The sequence below is a fragment of the Dermacentor andersoni genome, chromosome 1, assembly GCF_023375885.2.
Source record: "Dermacentor andersoni chromosome 1, qqDerAnde1_hic_scaffold, whole genome shotgun sequence".
Classification (NCBI taxonomy): Eukaryota; Metazoa; Arthropoda; class Arachnida; order Ixodida; family Ixodidae; genus Dermacentor; species Dermacentor andersoni.
This window is the reverse complement of record NC_092814.1, coordinates 162,608,809-162,627,952: the sequence shown is the minus strand read 5'-3', so window position 1 is coordinate 162,627,952 and position 19,144 is coordinate 162,608,809. Positions and strand designations below refer to the sequence as shown.

The window sequence follows — 19,144 nt, the reverse complement described above, 5'->3', positions numbered from 1 at the left end:
AAATAGAAAACGATAATTATGAAAAAAGCAGAAACAATAGAAAACAACAATTATTATTATTATTATAATTATTATTGTTGTTGTTGTTGTTGGTGGTGTTGTTGTTTTATCTGGGTAGAGAAAAAGAGGGGGGAAGCAGCCGTAAACATTTTTTGTCTAAATCAGCTGCGGGAAGCTTGCCCGCTGCCTCTGGTGACGCTTTTCTGCATTTTCCTCGCTTACTGTGTGATTGTGGCTTAGTGTGCTCTCTCCTTCCCATCGCAATGCATCCGACGTTAATGGGGTATCAAGTGTGTTGTCGCAATGTCTTTATATTTGCTGTAGCGTGGCCACCGAGATCGCCCCGGCGCATGCTACCTCGGGTGCCACGGCTGTAGGAAAAGTAAAAGTGAAGTCGTTAGTGAGTAAGTAATACCGGTAATCTTATGTTCGTGATGAAGACACGATAGAACAGCCCTAGCTACATTCGTTTCTGCCGTTACTTATTTATTTTAAAAACTATCATCACTGTGTAGCTTCATTCGTGCGCAATAACGAAAGGTTTTCCTCGGCGGTGCATTGGTTTATGAACCCGCGGTTTAGTTATGTTGCTTGATTTTTGCGGCTGGTGTCTGGAACTAAACACTGTATGCGTTCGAAACGAGCATGCGATCGGCGACGGACGGATGCTGTCCACGGTCGTCGGCAATGATGGCGCAGTTGGAGGTCGCTAACGTGTATTGTGCTTGGGCGGGTATCCTTCGATCAAACACAATGTGCTTATTCCCCGCCCACCAGCTTTGGGGCAGGTTATGCTCTACGTGGACGGAATGAATGGCGTCGTGGAACACAACGAGACAATCCAATGGCTCTACTCTCTCATCGCGTCCAAGGTGAGCGCAGCCAGACCGGCACGCACGTCGTTCGGCCCTGGTGCGATGGGTGCCGCATGGGGTGGCGCATGCGTCCTATGCATGATCCTTTTGTTTCGCTCAGTATTCGTGGCATGGTCGCATGCTTGGCTCCCTGTCGCCCGCCCGTACGCATGAGGCCACTACAAAGTTGAAATGGCCAGGTCGACTCATTTTATGCGAACAGGCAAAAGAAAGTGTGTGTGTGTGTGTGTGTGTGTGTGTGTGTGTGTGTGTGTGTGTGTGTGTGTGTGTGTGTGTGTGTGTGCGCGCGCGCGTGGGAGGTGGAGGGAAGCTGCGTCAATTGGACGACATTCAGCTCGCCATATTTAGCTGTCTTGCGTGTTTTCTCTACAGCTGAGCAATTTAACCGCACAAAAATGTCACGATCGAGTCCACCGAAGGATAGACTTAACAGCCGGCATATTAAAGTGAATAGACTTCTTTGGCTCTTTCGCCCGTTTTCATGACCCGCCGCGGTAGCTTAGTCGTACTAAGCTGGAGGTGTCACGGGTTCGATCCCGGCTGTGGCGGCCGCATTTCGATGGGGGCGAAAAGAGAAAAAAGAAATCTCATATACGTAGATTTAGGAGCTCGTTATATAAAGAACCCCAGGTGGCCCAAATTAATCCGAAGTCCGCCACTACGGCGTGCCTCATAATAAGATCGTAGTTTTGGCACGTAAAACACCAGAATGTAATTTCATTCGCCCGCTGTCGTATTCTGTGGCGGGAGGTTGGACTTTCCGCCGATGCATAGGGCGCGTGCACTCGCGCACCTGAATTGCTGGGCGCCTTCGCTGCCGAACGCCAACTGTTGTAGCGCTACAGATGTGCTGGTTAACGGCTCTGTTCTCTACGGTATTAGCGCAGTGAAACAATAAACGGTGCCTAAATATCCTCACTGCAACAAATATACGCTGTCAAGCTTGACAGCGTATATTTGTTGCAGTGAGGACATTTAGGCAGCGTTTGTTGTTTCATTGCGCACCATTCTACTTTCTTGAAGCGTCTGAATTCGCTTACGTTGACAATCATCGTCGATGGTTTCTGCACAGATGTTGTTCTGTTGGTCGTCGGTTTGCTATATATTTAGATATCGCCTTTTTTTTTTTTTTTCGTATGAAACACAGATGGATCAGTCGCGGCGACGTGTCCGTGGCGAGTGTCACCGGCGCACGTGCGCCAGTATGCTGGGGCCGGTCCCGGGAGGGGAGTGGGGGCGAAGAAAGCCGTAAGTTCTTTAGCTCCGAATGACGGCGGGTAAATCGTGCGGATTACGTCTGACCCGAATCTGCCGTTTGGGCTGCGGTGAGCGCCTTGTTACAGGTTAATCTTGGTGGAAAGCTTTCATTGGGCGGCCCTGTGCAGTGTGCGTTGATGTCGGCCCGCATGCTTTGGGCAGACCCCGACAGTTCCATCAACTCAGAGTGTCTCGTCAGCTGCGGCACGCAGGCGCGCCACCGGAATGACGGCCGCTAACGATAATCTCCGTGCACGCGCGGGCAGCGGGGCGCCTTCTCGAGGCGCGAGGGACGCTCTCGTTCTTGGCCAAGGCAACCGCGCATGGATTAGCCGATTGGCCGCGAGTCACCCTTGGCCGTCCTGTTCGACCGTTCCTCGAAGCTGTGTGGCCAATGGGGCCCGCGCAGTGTTCTCGCGTCGAGGAAAGCCAGGGTTCCTGTGCGCGACAATTCTACACAATTCCTTTGTCGGGACATATATCATTGCCGGCTCCCTCCCCAATCGTGTAAAATATCAAAGCGGCGCTGATTTGGGTATTATTGCGATAGCAATTATGCGGACGCTCGAGTCGCATTCACGCAACTGCTGTCGTGCTGTCCCGCTATCGACGGCGTACGAAGGATCTCCACTCTCCGGACATGCGGACTGAGTTTGGCTGCATGTAACGACGAAGCGAAGTGGACGCACCGTCAACGCTACGCCCAATCGCGTGAATGGCGGAGCAGGGACGGCATTCTGCCTTACGCTGCTGGCTTGAACGGTGTGCGCACGCACTTTATACTAGCGTTCCTGCTGAGCTGGTGTGTCTGGCCTGAGCAGTAAACACCTAGCTAACATTATCTGATATTTATCTGGGCACTGACTAATGCCAACGCGTTGGTCTCACCTCGTGTACCATCGAGGTTCGACGCCTGGAACGCCACTGGCGGCGCTCATCACGCGAGCGTTGTGAGACGCCTGGCAGCGGCCAGGGCGCTGTTCCTTCTGCCCATCAGCAGTTGCTTTGCATGCTGCATTGTGACATGTCGCAGCTGTCTATAGTCGGAAGTCCGAGGAGTTCAAGCGCAATGCCAAACCTTGCTGTATCACTGTCAATGCTCCGATCGTCCTTCAAGCGAAACTGCCAAATTTGTGATGCGTTAGCATTAGGAGTGTCAAAGTGGAAAAAAGTGTATGTGTGTGAAGTTTGGGAAGCCAGTCACATGGCAGAGGTAGAGAGGGGAGGGGAGAGCTTAGAGTGTGTGTATGTGTGTGTGTATTATATGTCAACAAGAGAATGGAAACCGAGGAGCTGGACTTTTGTTATCTAGTGCAACTGACGGTATTCTGCTCCGGACCACTGTCAGTTGCACTTAGCTCTTCGAAAAGGCAGGACGTGTGTCGAGTGAGCTCCTGAACAATACTCTGCAATGTGGTGAATGCAGCTTAAATTATGGATCCGGGGTCTCAAAGAGGTGCGACATAATGTCTAATGCATTTCTCTCGCATTTACCGCTAAATAACCACTGAATTTAGGGACACGTGAAAGAAAACCATGGTGTCAAAATTAATCTGGAGTCCACCACTACGGCATGCTTCATAATCTGATTGTGGTTTTGGTACGTACTGCCCCATAATTCAATTAATGTTTAATAACTTCTGCCATGTGAGGCAATGGCAATGCTCAACCCTCTCGGAGGTTATGAAATATGGTGCACAGCAATGCGTCAAGCAAACACCTCGCCTTGTGTGTTCTGTGTACTGGGAGATAAACAGCAGCGGTGCACGCAAGGTACTGTTTAACATCAACTCACCACTCTTGTGTTGCACTGAACCTTGAAGAAATTAAACATTCGCTGTCGAGATGAGTGCTAATTATCGTCAATCAAAGCGAACAGCACAGAAAGCTTCGCTTACATCAATTCCCACAGTGCGTGGGATCTGCATAATTTTTATGTCTGCTTTGTATTTCTTAAATTCATGCACTGTAGTTTCATCAGATACATCTCCTGCCTGAACTGGTGCCATGAGCATGTACGTAAACAATATACAATGGCCACCCTGAAAAAAAAAAAAAAGAAAGGCTAGCCTCTTACACCGTGGCGTGAGTGTGATACCGCTTCTCAGTTTCTTTATCTCCTGCCTTCACTTTCCAAAATTTGTTGTACCGTGTCTCTAGACGTGCATCCGTTGTGTACGTGCAAGAAATACACTACACGCACACTACTTTTTTTTCGCATATATGCAGTAGCAGTGCTCTGGGACTGGCTCAACCAAATAGATTTTCCAGACTGAAATATTATGTATAGAGCCATATTATTAGCCAAATATTATGTATATATTTTTATATAGAGTGCGTGGCAGTCCCAGATGGCTATAGTTAACTTATAAGCACAAAGACTAAAGGATATTACGTGAGGACTGTGTATCTAATTTGTATATAGGCAGGAGGCACAATTTGATGAGCATTCGCTAGGAAAATCCAGCAACAAAATTAAGAGAATTCGTGCTGTGACTTCTCTTTCTCTTTGTATATGTATTCTATAAGTATGAACACAATATTCCTTCCAACTTTCCATAACGCTTTTTCTATCTCAAGTGCTGATTCTCGTTATCTGAATTTGGTTGTGACTGAGGTATGATACATTTTACCTGATCTCTCTTCTTGAAGATATTGTAGCTTAAAGCTAGGCTCATATGGACTCGATTTAGCAAAAAAAATTTTTTCATGCCATGCCATTTGCTGTATCGGCATTGAGCAAGGAAATTAACTAGTAGCAGAGAAGACCAAATGCCAAGTGCTGTATGAAACCTAGTATCTTGTGACACTTTGCCCTGGCGCAGTGACACATAGTTTAATCAGGATATATCCCTTATATCTGAAGGGCAATAATAATAGATATTGTTCACAAGAAGACCGTGAGCAACCTCCCTCATGGTTGCACTAAGCTGTTTTGCAAAGTAAAATGTGAGATAAGACTTAAATAGCAAATGACAACCAGGAAAATGGGCTATGCTGCTTGCCAATGGAATTGAGCTAATCGGCAAAACTCTCCACTTCAAGTGAGTGCAACTGTGTAAGTTTTTGCCGGTCTCTGTTTCTGTGGCCTTCTCGTTTCCTTTTGTGCATGGTCTTGTAAAGTGAGTGGAGTGGGCTGGCATCTTGTGGCTGATGTGCAAAGCATGTAGCAGTCCTATGCATACATGCTTGAGCTATGAACATGCATCACTAACGAGCCTCTCCTGTTCTCTTCCCTGTGCCCATCCCTCCCCCATTTTTTTCCTTTGACATTTGGTAACACTTTTCAGTACTATAGATGGGTGAGTCCCTTTATGCTCTTGTCATATTGTGTCACATGCATGCGTGTCACATATCTTGGGTGTGCAGCTGCTATACTCGTTTGCTTGTTCCTGGCGGGTCTTGTGGCTTGACCTTCTTGCAGCTGCTTGCACTGCTGTGCCAAATGCAAACTGAGCTGTTGGTGCTGGTTGCTTTCGTGTGTGTCATTATTTGTACTGTACCAGTGCTTTGGCATTATCCTTGTGTGGTTTTGTGGTTTTATTTTTTTCTACTTGTGCGTGTAGTTGTTTTGTGAATGGTCATTTGGCTGGGGCATTGCACACGCAAAGCACAATCATTGCTGCATACAAATTATCGTCTTTTCCTTCAGCCATGATGCGCTGTTTGTATATGTGCTGATTTCCACTTTTTTATAGCTTAATGGCACAGTTAGCCACACTACCTCACGCCTCCTTTTCTTTTTTTCCGCAATTCTAAACTTCAGCAAACTTGCACTGACATGAACAGGTGGAAGAAGGATGGATGGAATGTAGGAAAGGAATGGGATATTTAATTTTAATGACATTCCGCTTACATTTAATATCTGTGCTAAAGGTGTAGACAGGAAAAAAAATGATTGATAGAAATGGATAATGAAATCTGTATGTTCACGGTTTTGGCACACTCCTAAAAGAGCATGCGAGGACTGGAATCTGCACCTATGTGTGCTCTGCACCTGACCATAGTTATTAGAATCCACTATGTGATGCTTATTGCCACTATGCAAACTCATTGCTACCATCAAATGCTCTTCACATAAGCTGAGGCACTTCACAAGTAGTTGGCATCATAGCAATGCTGGATTCATTTGGCTGTGATTCAGATGTTTTTGTTCAAGAAAAATATCAGAGGTTTCATATTCACCATAGAGGCTTTAGAGTACCTATGGGAGCTGCAAGTTAAATATTTAACAAAATGTAAGTGTTTTCACTCTTGCAAACATTGTGTAGGCAACTCTAATCATTTATAAAATCAATTAAATTGATTGATTTTCAGTCATATTGTTTAGTTTTGATAGTACTCCATTATGTGAATAATCCCAAATAGAATTAACAGCTTAATACACAGTGAGTGCACATATTCTAGAGTATGTAGAGTAGGGCCTTCAAATATGCAGCCTGTGGGCTGCACATGGTTTACAGGGCTTCATTGTGCACTCTGCTGGTCCTGCTAACCGAAGTTGCCCAAGCCTTAGGCAATGCTGCACTCTGGAGGTGCTATGTGCAACATAATTGTGAGGATCCATACACAATACCACTGCAAGCATTTTTGTGCCACTCATGTTTCATTATTTCTGCTTGCCATGCAGTTTCTGCAATGTTTGAATATCATAGGATTTGTGTGCACAAAAGTAGGGCTCGTTTCTGTTGCTTTTGCAAGAATCAACATTTTCACCTTCTAGTCATGTGCATGTGCACTGTCATCTTAGGCACATTGTGCAAAAAAAAAAGATACACTGCATGTCATAGAGTCTAGATTGCTGGTACTGTTTGAAACGACTGCTACCTGCTCTTGTATGTGTTTCTCCAAAGCCCTATAATTTTACAGCCCAAATGTGTGAAATGGGCATACATATTTGTGGTTACTGAGTTTTTACTTTTCCTTCGCATAAAGTGTTAGGATTTACTGATATACTCCATTAATGTGTCATTAGAATTTCAGATATACTTCGTTAATGTGTCACAAATTATTAACTTGGCAAAATTAACAAAAATTTGAGGCTCACGAAATAAAAGGCTTTAGAACACCCACGGCCATCCTATAAATCAATTATGGGAAGTATTAAGGTTGATATTTCTGAATAAGAAAGTCATTGTTTATGGCTTGACAACACAATTTTTTTGTGTATAAGAGTATTTGATGGCAGTAATTGTCCTGTGTGGCCACATGTAGGAGCAGGCTGTATTTTCTGCCTCTTTAGGAGCAACTACACATGTATATATTGTCCACGATTTCCCTTTTAACTTCAAGCATTTCCCCCCCTTTTTTTTTCTCTTCCATTTGTTGCTCTTGTTGCACTCTGTTTAGGCTGAAATTGCACACATTTGACTATCTATACTGTCTGAAAAATATGAACTGCTTGTAGCGTATTGAAATGAATGCTAGCATATAGTATTGCATTGCTCTTTCAAGTTGTTATGGCAAGGGCTTTTTTTTTTCATTGTATTATTTTTCTGTATTGGGGTTCTTATCATAGGCACCTAAATGTGCTTTCTATCCTTTTTCGCATTTGCATTGTTAGTTTGCACAGTGGCTTATCATTGATATTATCCATTTTGTTCTGTACATATAGTACCGTCTGGTAGTGAAGACAGCTCTGAAACTTCTTCTTGTCTTTGTGGAGTACACAGAGAACAACAGTGCACTGCTTATGAATGCTGTCAATGTAGTTGACCATGAAAGAGGTAAGCTCTGCTGTATTGTTCATTCGCTAATATTCATCTTTATTTGGTTTGTGGCAATGTCACATGTGTACAATGAGCATTCCTGGTCAGAATTGCAAAATATATTAGTAAAGGTATGTGTAACTTATTTATGAAATATTAGTTTTAATTGGAAAATGTTAGTTATGATGGGATGCACAGTGCACAGGAAGTCATACGCATGAAAGTTATGATCTAGAGTTAAGATTATGAAAGCAGTGAAATAGAGATGAAATTGGTGAGAATTGAATTTTTATAGAAGGAATCATATTATGCATTATATAATAGTCATTGTGCCAACTCATAAGTTAATTTTGATGGTGTCAAGATGATTCATTTTGCTTATAAAAATTTTTTCTAGCATAGTTACGCGATTGTCATTTGTGTGGTACTTGTCGTGTGAACACTGCCATGTAGTACTGGCTTCAATACTGTGAGCAGCTAAACTGCAAGGAGGCACTTCCTGGCCTACTCTTTGATTTCATAGCGCTGTTTCTACTCTTATGGTGCAGTGCAGCTTTCCTGTCTAGCTGGGCAAATGTTTTTGCAGGAAAATGGCAGCAAACATTAGCAGGTACGGCAGTGTAGAGCTGGCTGCCACATATACACTCTGTTGTGCTAAACACTACCATGTGCCATTATGCAAATGGCTGTTTTTGCCGTTTCTGTTGTGTATCTGACACTGGGCACTGGGGAAGGGTAGGAACTGCTACTGGCCAGGTGCAGGAAAGATACCTGCTTTGTTGCACGAGATCTGAGGCCAGTTATATCAAACCCACAGCACACTGCCTGCATGCTCCATGTAAACATGTAGTTGTTTGTATGTACCTTTGGTTCCACCAGCTACTTGCATAACTGGCACATTTTGATATAGCAGTGGCACATTTCTTATGACAGCATCACTCTTAAACTGATGTCTGAGTGCTGGTAGGCGGAGGAAGCCAATGGAATTTACTGCTGCTAGAAGTAGAAGGGTTACATGTGCCAAGCAAACTATGTGTGCTGCGTATACTATGGGAAATCTGGTCAGCTTGCATTTGACCAAATATTGACTAAACAACCAAAAATTCTCTTTTGAAATAAGAGGAGCTAAAATTACATTGATTTTCAAAAATGTTACCGAGGCTCTTAAGTCTCCTTATGTGCATTGAATATGAAAGCAGTACGCTTCTTCCACGTGATACTTTTCACTTGGTCATGGGCTTGAATTGGGCAAAGTCAATTTTGAGGGTGGGCCACCCAAGTTTGGGGGTGGGGCAGGTCTGTTTTGAACGTTGGTCAACTCAATTTTTGAATTGGGCAAAGTCAGTTTTGGGGTGGACCAGGTCAAGTGTGGGAGTGGGCCAGCTTGGTTTTGAACATGGTAAAACTCAATTTTTGAATTGGGCAAAGTAAAGTTTTTTGGGTTGTGGGCCACGGTGTCCGTCCGCCACCATGGTTGTTCACCGTGGGAGTTCGCAGCGTGAGCCGCAGAAGTTCCAGTGCAGGGAATGTGATGTCATTACTTGGTCATGTGGGTTTTGGTACCATCGGATGTTAATGGCCAGATTTTCCATTTCGTGGGTCATGTAATACTTTCGCATTAAAAATGAAATCGGAATACTAAACTCTATACACACACACTTGGTGAGCTTTTGTCTGAGGGGGACTATTTGCTATGTATACCTTTAAGTATACTGACACTTCAGTTTAAAAGCAACAGCTGGCTGTGTGTAACTTTATCTCCTTTCTTTAGCTACTTGATCCTTTGACTGAAGGCCAACTCGCCCTATAGTTTTCATTATGGAGAGAACAAAACTTTTGCTCTTAATAGTTTAATACTTTTATCCTTAGGTGCAAGACCATGGTCCAACATAATGATGTTGCTGAATGAAAGGGACTCTGCAGACATGGAGCTGTTGGTGTACTCCATGACACTCATCAACAAGGTGCATACCTGTAGCCTTATAATTATGCATTAAACTTGCACTGCTGGATCTCATGATGTTGATACCAATTGACATTCTTGATTATACTGTTTCTTTGTGTGTATCTGTGTGTGTGCATGTGTGTGCATGTGTGTTGTATCTCTCAAAAAGAAATAAATAAAGAAAAATGCATTAAAGTTCTTGAGTAATTGCACACTCCTGCATTTATTTCTTTGCAAGAAAAGTTACAAATACATTTTAATGGCTTTCAGCTTCTGTCAGCACGGTAAGGGAGTTAGGTATACTATTTTATTTAGCAAGATATCACTGCTCTTAGAGCTTTACAATGTACATAGGGCTCGTGGCTCCTCTGTGGTTGAGAACTACTGTTCAAAAAGCTGTTTATTTTTGTTTACATGACTTGTGATACTGATGCTTGTTTTACCTGTGCTTTCTAGACTCTCAATGGTATTCCTGACCAGGACACCTATTATGATATTGTTGATTCGCTAGAAGAGCAGGGAATGGAACGACTTATACAGTACTACATGTCCAAGCAAGGCACCGACTTGGATTTGCTTCAGCAATTTCGAATATACGAGGTACGTATAATTTACTCCACATCTTTAACATGTAATGTCAAGTACCGTCGCATTTTCCCGTGTACCTTAATATGCTTTCATTACGTGCTCAGGTGCATGCAAAATGCATACTACTTGCATCCTAATAGTAATTACAGGTAAACTGTTAAATCTTTAATGCTTAGTGGGGTTACTAGGCTGTGTTGTATGCAGAGTCTAGAACCAAAAAATAAACATACTGGTTCAGTTTGGGTTTCGGTTCAAGGTGCAAGGTGCTTCAATTTATATTCAGTTAAATTCCAGTTTGAGGAAATACAGAATTTTGAATGTTAGTGGACTGGTTGCGGCTGCATTCTTCCATTTTTGATTTTTCAAGTTGGTTTGGTGGCTCCTGTTTTATGAGTGAGCTATGCAATGTGTCTGATATCTAATACTTGTAAACAGAATACAGTTTTGAGAGAACAAAAATAAGTATGTCGTGCATTTCAGTCCTTTACTATTAATCACCCTGTTCACGTGATGAAGAAGAACAAAGCTGTCAATTTCTGTTTCCTATCTTGCAGAATACCACATAAATGTGTGCCTAATGTTGTTGCTCCACAGGCTGTTCTCAAGCACGAAGATGGAGATGGGGATGGAAAAGCTCTGCCTCTTGATGTTCGGCTAAGGTGTGTAGCTTCTGCACCACAAAAAAAAATACAAACACTCACGTGTCTTGCGTGACTTTGCACAAGCAATATGCTACTTACACCCTCTGTCTGAAATGAACCTAGGTTTAAACTGAAGGTATTTATTATGTCAAAGTTCTCAAAATCACCTGTGGAGGAGAAGCCTTCAGTGTAACGGCATCTGTACGCAGTATCTCTATGAAAGGGGCCTGCATGCTTATATTTAGTTTCATGCTGACATTATGCTGTGTAGCAACCCAAGCGGGCAGGGGGGGGACAGCATCTGTAAAGCATAATTGATAGATGGTTGATTGTTGGACGGTGGTTTAAAAGGGCACTAAAAAGAAAAATAATTCCAGCTGTAGTAGTAAATTATCCCTCCACAATGCCAAAAAAAGCCGCTCTTAGTGTGAGAAGAGGCTTGGTAAACCAGAAAAGGCATGATAACAAAAGACTGGTAACACTGCCGCCTTGATGTTCTCGCATCATCCAGCCATGATGATGGATTTCGACGGCTTCTGCTTGGGCCTAGTTAAGTTCTTGTGTGTAAAAATTGACTGCATTGTATTGCAAAGATTCAAAGACTGCTCTTAGAAAGTTCGGAGAGCATTTATACGCCACAACAGCTGAAATAGGAGAAAATAGTTTGAAATTTGTGACGTCACACTTGTGTGCCGATGCTGAGGTTTCGGCATGAAATTCTAGAAATAGAATTCTTACCTTCATTTTTCTTATAATATTCAACCTCTTACTGCAAGTTTAAGTAAAATGGTGTTTTGAAAGAATGCTTTATCAGTTTAAGCTGTTTCATTATCTCTCTCCCTTTAATGTTTCAAAGGAATGCCGTGGCTATGAGAAATGCCATATTGGGGTGCTTCAGATTAATTTTGACCAACTAGTTTATTTATCTCTGCCTAATGCTTAGTGTATGAGTATTTTTTCATCAGACTGTGGCTGCTGCAGCTATGTAAAGCATAATAGGTTTTGGCATTGTCATCCACCTTATTTTATCTGATTTTACAGTTTATTTCTCTATTTAAAATACATGAGTGACTTACTGACTGATCCATTCATTCACTTTCTTTCATCCTTTCACGTTTTTATTTGTTTATTGCATTGTAAAGTTATCTGTGCATTCTTTGTGTGAGCAAGCTCTCACCTGCATTCTAACTGTGCCTCGGTAAGGCCCAAATCAACATGCACCAGGTGTCTCAACGCGCTCGCTTGCCCATGAGGAGTTCATATCTCAAAGGACCGCTCAGCAGCGTTCAATTTGGCATTAGTGCTTTCGCACTCACAACTCATAAGACATGCTTAGGTGTCCTTGGGCTTTTTTTTTTTTTTTTTTCAAATCCTGATTGGTTATCGTGCCATTACCTTTATTTTATCTGGAATCTCCTTTAACAGTGCAGCTGGTGACTGCTATAGTATTATAGTATTGCTTGTGCTTTCAGTACAACGAAGATGTGTGGGAACAGCTCCAACTTCCATGTCACTTAACACAGGCATAAACACACTTCCTGATGTATGACTCTCAACCCACTGCCTCTCTTTTAATATTAAGGTCATGGTTTGCAGACTATCATACGTCATAGCCACCTTTCTGGATTCATGTGTTTTGAATTTGTCATTACCATTGCAGTAAAGCTTCACTATTATGTGGGCATGTAAGTCACAGCTTAGCGTTCAATGCAAAAATATCCCTTTCCTGACTTTCTCAACTCTTAATTTGATCTTTTAAACCATGGCATGCACATTTTAGCTATTCTTTCCTGTCTTTCCACCACCTATACTTTAACATTGTTCCACTGAACTCAGAATATCTTTTCTTATCCCTTTTTTCGTTGAAACCACTGTGGTTGTGTAGTGGCTGTGGTGTTGGGCTGCTAAGCACGAGGTCGCGGGATCGAATCCCAGCCATGGCGGCCGCATTTCGATGGGGGCGAAATGCGAAAACACCCATACACTTAGAGTTAGGTGCACGTTAAAGAACCTCAGGTGGTCCAGAGTTCTGGAGTCCCCCACGACGGCGTGCCTCATAATCAGATTGTGGTTTTGGCACGTAAAACCCTATATTTTTTTTTTGTTTAAAAAGTGGATCAAGTGGAGAAAATTTACTTATCTGGATGGGTAGTGCTCCCGCTAGATTTGTTTAGTATGCTTCTGTGCTTGTATACTATCAACACAAAAAAAAGCTAAATTTCCATTTCTTCTTGGCATCTAACTATGTAACTTTGAATTGCATTGCACTATAATTTCTTTTAAACATTCTTTTTTGTTTGCTGAAATAAATTCTTTGAATTGCATTTAAGTGTTTGTGTGTGTTCTGAGAACATTCAAGAATACTTTCATACTGTTTTCTTGATCAGAATGAAATCAGTGGTATTGTTAAAAACACGAATGGCGTCAAGTGTCAAAATAGTTTACAGTTTTTTCTTTGTCCACACTATGGAACTGTAGAATGTTTTACCCGGTCATGATCGATCTTCATCACCTACCAAATTCATATTGTATATTGTTAACCACTGACTTTTATTGCATCTTGTTTTATTGTCTTTTTTCTTTTCCTTCTTTGCCACCTCTGTATTTTCTACTCCCCACTTCTCTGTTAGCCCTGCGGGGCTGCAGTATGTTGAAACAAACAAACAAACAAACAAACAAACAAACAAACAAACAAACAAACAAACAAATGCCTTTATATACTCTTTGTTTCCCTTGCAATATGTACGTTGGTGTGGAAAGTTAGAAAGGGTACCGTCTTGCATTTTCTCATACCTTCTCGAATGGTTAGTTCGCAGCCATGAACCTTAAAATTTACGCACATGAGTAGATACAGTTGCATATGTGCTGTTGTTCTGCACAGGATACATGGTGACATACTGGCGTGTTGTGGTCAGATGGCTACACAGAATGTTATAAAGCACCTTTCTCTGGCTTGAGCATCTGTCCTGATTTAAGGGATCAGAGTCAATATTTAATGAAACCATGACAACTAGCCAGATGAGGTTAACATCCATGCTGGTTTTTGTCATATTGACTCCTGCCTAGACAAGGTGCATGTACCAGACGGCATCCTTTACGTGTAGTTTTTTTTTTCTCCAACTCAGGCAAGTTCCTCGTAGTCGCAAGTCAAGTAGTAATGATGAAAATGAGAGGCGGAAAAGCCGACGCCACTCGCTGGGAAACCTTGCTCCAAATAGCACGAGTCCTTTCAAGCAGCGGCCTTCACCACTTGCCAAGACACCTGAAGCCACCAGCACATTTCCACAATGGAGGAGAAGGTATGTACAGCTAAACATATTCATTTAGAATGACAGAGAGCTGAGCTAGTTGGTAAGGATTCGTAATGCAGAAAAGGGTAAGGCCTGCAGACACGGACACAAGAGAAGAGACGTGGACAACACAAACGCCGACTATCAACTGAAGGAAGCACTGAGGCGAAAAAAGAAAGAAGACACAAAACTACGTGTCGATCGTATGCACAAAGCCGGTCTACGTGAGAGATAACTGTTGAGGCAATTGATCTCTTCCTTATGTAAGTTAATCGGAGGCTGACTCACGCACGCACTTCCACCATTATTGATATGCCATGCCTCGACCATAAGACGCATATCTTCATTCCTATGCCTATACAATATCGCGCATTCATCTAACTCAGGCGTGCAGTTACAATCTTGGCAGTCTTGGCAATGTAAGGAAAGATTAAAAGGGGATCCACCGGTTAACAACCTTTTATGTTCCATTAGCCTCTGATTGATACACTGCACCATTTGCCCTATGTAGAAATGGCCACAGCTAAAGGGAACCTTATATACCACACCCATACGAAAGCCAGTAAAATTGTTCTTGATGTGCTTCACCGGAAGAATATATTTTCTTTTTTTGCCTCTCACCTTCTCCTTTTTCCTCTGCGTGCAGCGCATATTGTACCTATCTTATTGGGAGCAGTGAAAACAACATTAACACCATATCTACTTGCAACTTTTTTAAGCCAGTGCGATACTGAATGAATGTAGGAATAGCCACTACTCTTTTCTTGCTATTGCTGCTTTCTGTAATCACGTCCGTTCCCCTAGAAATCGACTTCTTTAGGCTAACCACAGTAGTCACTGCCACGCTAGGATAACCTGCTTCTGATATGCGCCGGACCTGTGCATTAAAACTGGCACTCAATTTGCGCATGCACGATCTGGTGAGAGAAGACTTAAGGCACGACATGGCAATTCCAGTTTTTACTACTTTGGAATGCTTGGATTGAAAGTTTAACAATGGCTTCGAAGATCTAGGGGAGTACTGCCAACACACATGATTTTGTTTGAAGACCAAGGAAATGTCTAGAAACTATATTACGTGTTCCTGTGGAAATTCCTTCGTAAACTTTAATCCTCCTCCATTAAGTTTAAATTGCTCACTTACAGAGGTAGCAGCAGAATCAAATTCGTCACTATTGCAGAAAATCAGGTAATCATCAGCGTAACGAAAAACCTTAATAACACAATTGCCTAAGGCCTTCTCTAAGCAGCTGTCAATCTCGCTCAGGTATATATCACTAAGAATAGGGGCAACCTTTGAATTAATAGAAATTCCTGATTTCTGCAGAAACGCGCCATCTCTCCACCCAACCAGCGTCAACTTTAAGTACCCGTGGAAACACCGCATCTGTCTATAAAAGCCGACTCTTGTACTTGTTCTTTAATGCACTCATTTACAGAATTTAGCAACCCGTCATGCGGCAAGGAGTAATACAGGTCTTCGATATCCATACTAAAAGCTGTACAATCACCAGGATCTTCCTCTGTTAAAAACTGATCTAGTGCCTGAGAGTTACGCAAGCGAAAGGGGTCTGAAAGAACTAGTGAAGTTAAGCAGTTCTGTAGGTAACTAGCCACACAGACCTGCCATGTCCCTTTCTCTGACACCATAGCACGAAAAGGAATCTCTTGCTTATGGGTCTTCGCCAAGAAAAACAGTTCTAAGGTGAGGTTATGAAATTGGATAGATGCATTGTAGTGCCCCTTTTAGACATACTGTCCTTTTGTTTGGCAGAAGCACTATGGTGGCCTCCATAAAAGGGAAATTTTCAGTGGAAACTGCTTCATCAAGTTCCATCATAGTATATCAGGTCAAAGTCAGAGATAGACTTTTACTTGAAACCCTCAGCCTATTTATTGCCAGATGGCAAATAACGAGAACAGATTACTTGACTAGTGATCTCATATGTTATGATAGTCATCTTAATGACTATTACGTCCTGTCTCAGTAAAGTAATAGATTGTGTACTTAATCTTTGCCTTGCTCAGTACGATTCCAGATTGGGAAACATCACCATGCATGGCTTAGAGTATATTGTGCCAGTTTTTCACATGGCGTAATATTGTTCAAATGAGCCCATCAGGGTGAACTGGATCATTGAAGTTAGAAATGTGCTTGTGTTAAATGTTATTGAAAGTTGCTCATAGAACTATCAATTTTATTTAATGATAACTTTATTTGAAAGATCCTTTGTTAAGTGTGCTGTTTAAGGTAGTCTATGTGTTACTGCTTGCTTGACTTCATGTTTCAGTACTTATGCTGTGGTGCACTTTTATGCATGTTTTCACGATGTAGACATGAATAATTTTCTGGTACTTGCAGGGATGTGAACCAAAATGAGGAGCCAGTAAAAACGCCTGACCATGGAAAGAATGGGATTGCTCACAATGATGTTGATACCCCAGAAATAGGTGAATTGAGTGTACACTTAACTCCTTAGACTAACAAATATGAATAACAGAGTTTTTGGTTGTTCCTTCTGCATAAATAAACTATGTTTTGGTTCATTTCATTATGAAGCACGCAGGGCATGATGTGAACAGCATAACTTTGGGAACTGCTAAATGTGCAAAGAATGAAGATCTTTAGTGTACAAACAATAGTCATTCCGGGGAGCCTTCTGTGTGCACAACTGCCCTGGAAGCATAATTATTACTTTTTGCATTTCAGAATATGTAAAGATGCACAGTTGTATGTGGACATATGCAATCAAAGACAAATTAATAGCTCTGTAAAACTTGCTTCCTTTTTAGCTTGTTGGCACAGCTTACAATTAAGATGCAATTCGCTGACTGCACATATAATTTTGCTGACCGGAACTTTCATGATCAAAGGCTGCATGTTCAGGCTGTAAAGAAATTCATCTCTTTTGTGGGTCAAACTTCTCTTATCTCATTATAGTGTTGTGATCTAGCTGTGAAAGCATGTCAGTACGTACTAGGTAACATACATTTTGAGGTTGACCTACTGTTTTTGAACAGCAGTGCATAGACATTCAATTTCATTTAGAATTAATAAAATGGTAAAAAATGCTGTGCAATATTGTTTTCATATTTACAACTTAAAAACTGCAGTTCGGCGCTTTTATCTTGGGAGGGAAGGGGACAAGGCTGTAGCTTTGCTTGTTTTGCTTGTTTTCTTTCACCTGTAATAAACCTGCTTGCATTCTACCATTACACATGTGCCAGTAACTTTATGATTCGAATGATATCTTGCATGGATTCGTGATATGTGTTAATTTTGTTTTTACAAACAAATAAATGAAACTCTTGAATAACCAGCAGCAAACAGTTACACCCACAGTTTCTGGATGCTACTTTAAGGGTGAAATTGCCCATGGTAACATTGTGCAAAACGTGAGGTCTCACTTAGCTACCCATAAAGGCTCATTCTCCTTCTAATTACAATTATTTGCATTGTGAAGTAGTTTCATGGTGGTGTATTGCTGCACATTATCAGATAAATTAAGGTTAAGCTTTTAACATGTGCAAAACTTTGCATGTGTAACATTAGTCAGCATAGAACCACAGGCACAGTGTGCCAGCTGCTGGGGCACTACTGCCCTCTGAACACCAATTGCTTGCTAACTGCTGGGCATTGTAGCACACTCTTAGCACAGGAGGCTTGGTCGATGCATCCATCTGTGAAGGAAAATAGGATGTGGAACAGAGAAGAAGAGAATATCTTTGGTTACATGCAGACTAACTCGTCAGTTTCCTCTGACTTCCATTATATGGGCTTGTACTAATGTAACCTGGTTCTATGGTGTGAGAACTGTATTCACTACATTGCACTGCAATATGGCTGTTTATATAACTAGAGGCAGTTAAGGTGACATAAGATTGCTCATTACATTATTGTTGTAAGTGCTTACCTTGCTTTTCTAGTGTCCACCTTAGTGCAGTTGCATTGGTCTTGCTATCTGACATTGATAAGGTCAAAAACGTTGTGCATATGCAATATGGGGCTTTAGAACTTGCTCCAACCGCAGATTTGAGTCGTATTCTGAAGTATTTTATGTGCAGAATGCGCATTGAAAAGCTTACACTTGACTTTTTCGATATATTTTACTGCCACCCAGCAACACGCCTCCAGGAAAGACACCTTTTCCTAAAACTCTTCGTTTACACTTAAGGAGATGTTACAGAACCACAGCTATGTACTAATAAATTTCATCAACTGCAAAACAATTCATTTATGAAAAAAAGGCAACCTCACACAGTGTTATTCATCATCTGTCTGATACCGCCTCTGAAAGGTAGTGGTTCCGTAATGCAAACCATTTACAATGACTTATGGAATTTCAAAGAGACTGGCATCGTTTTATTTTCCTGTAATTTTCTAGCTGAATTAATTCCTTTTCTATGGAGGAATGTTGTTGTAGTGACAAATATACATGACTTACCTCTCTTTTCTCTGTGCTGTTGTAGATGATGTTGTAAATGGCATTACTCCTGCATTAAGGCGAAGGCGAGAGCGGGATGCTCGTAATCGTTGCCTCATCAGAGAACAGGAGGAAAATGGACGTGATCATCAGACAACCGTTTCACCACCTGTCCCATCTCCACCTACAAACTTCACCGAGAAGCAGCCTCAGAAAGGTATGTGAATCAAGTAGATTTATTTTCTAAAGAGTCTTTTTTGCACTCTCTATGTTACTGTGTGCTAAATTTTGCTTTCATGCCATTTTCTTTCCTGTATGAGTTTGATGAGCTTCTGTTGAGTCATGTATATTTTTCTCTGCCTAGAGAGCAGGGGCCAGTGTCACAAAATATGCCAGCTTACTTCAGTAGTTTTAAA

The 19,144-nt window shown here is 41.9% G+C and overlaps 1 protein-coding gene across 2 annotated transcripts in view; it reads left to right on the top strand.

Annotated features, from left to right (window-relative positions):
- The window catches only part of Fhos (Formin homology 2 domain containing), a 194,606-nt gene that overhangs the window by 139,372 nt on the left and 36,090 nt on the right, over positions 1-19,144 (top strand). For both annotated transcript variants that reach the window (XM_072287961.1, XM_055062679.2), the window contains exons 6-13: positions 778-872; positions 7,747-7,858; positions 9,710-9,804; positions 10,242-10,385; positions 10,968-11,032; positions 14,140-14,313; positions 16,667-16,755; positions 18,775-18,945. In XM_072287961.1, the coding sequence (XP_072144062.1) occupies positions 778-872; positions 7,747-7,858; positions 9,710-9,804; positions 10,242-10,385; positions 10,968-11,032; positions 14,140-14,313; positions 16,667-16,755; positions 18,775-18,945 (945 nt within the window). The remainder of the gene's footprint in view (positions 1-777; positions 873-7,746; positions 7,859-9,709; positions 9,805-10,241; positions 10,386-10,967; positions 11,033-14,139; positions 14,314-16,666; positions 16,756-18,774; positions 18,946-19,144) is intronic.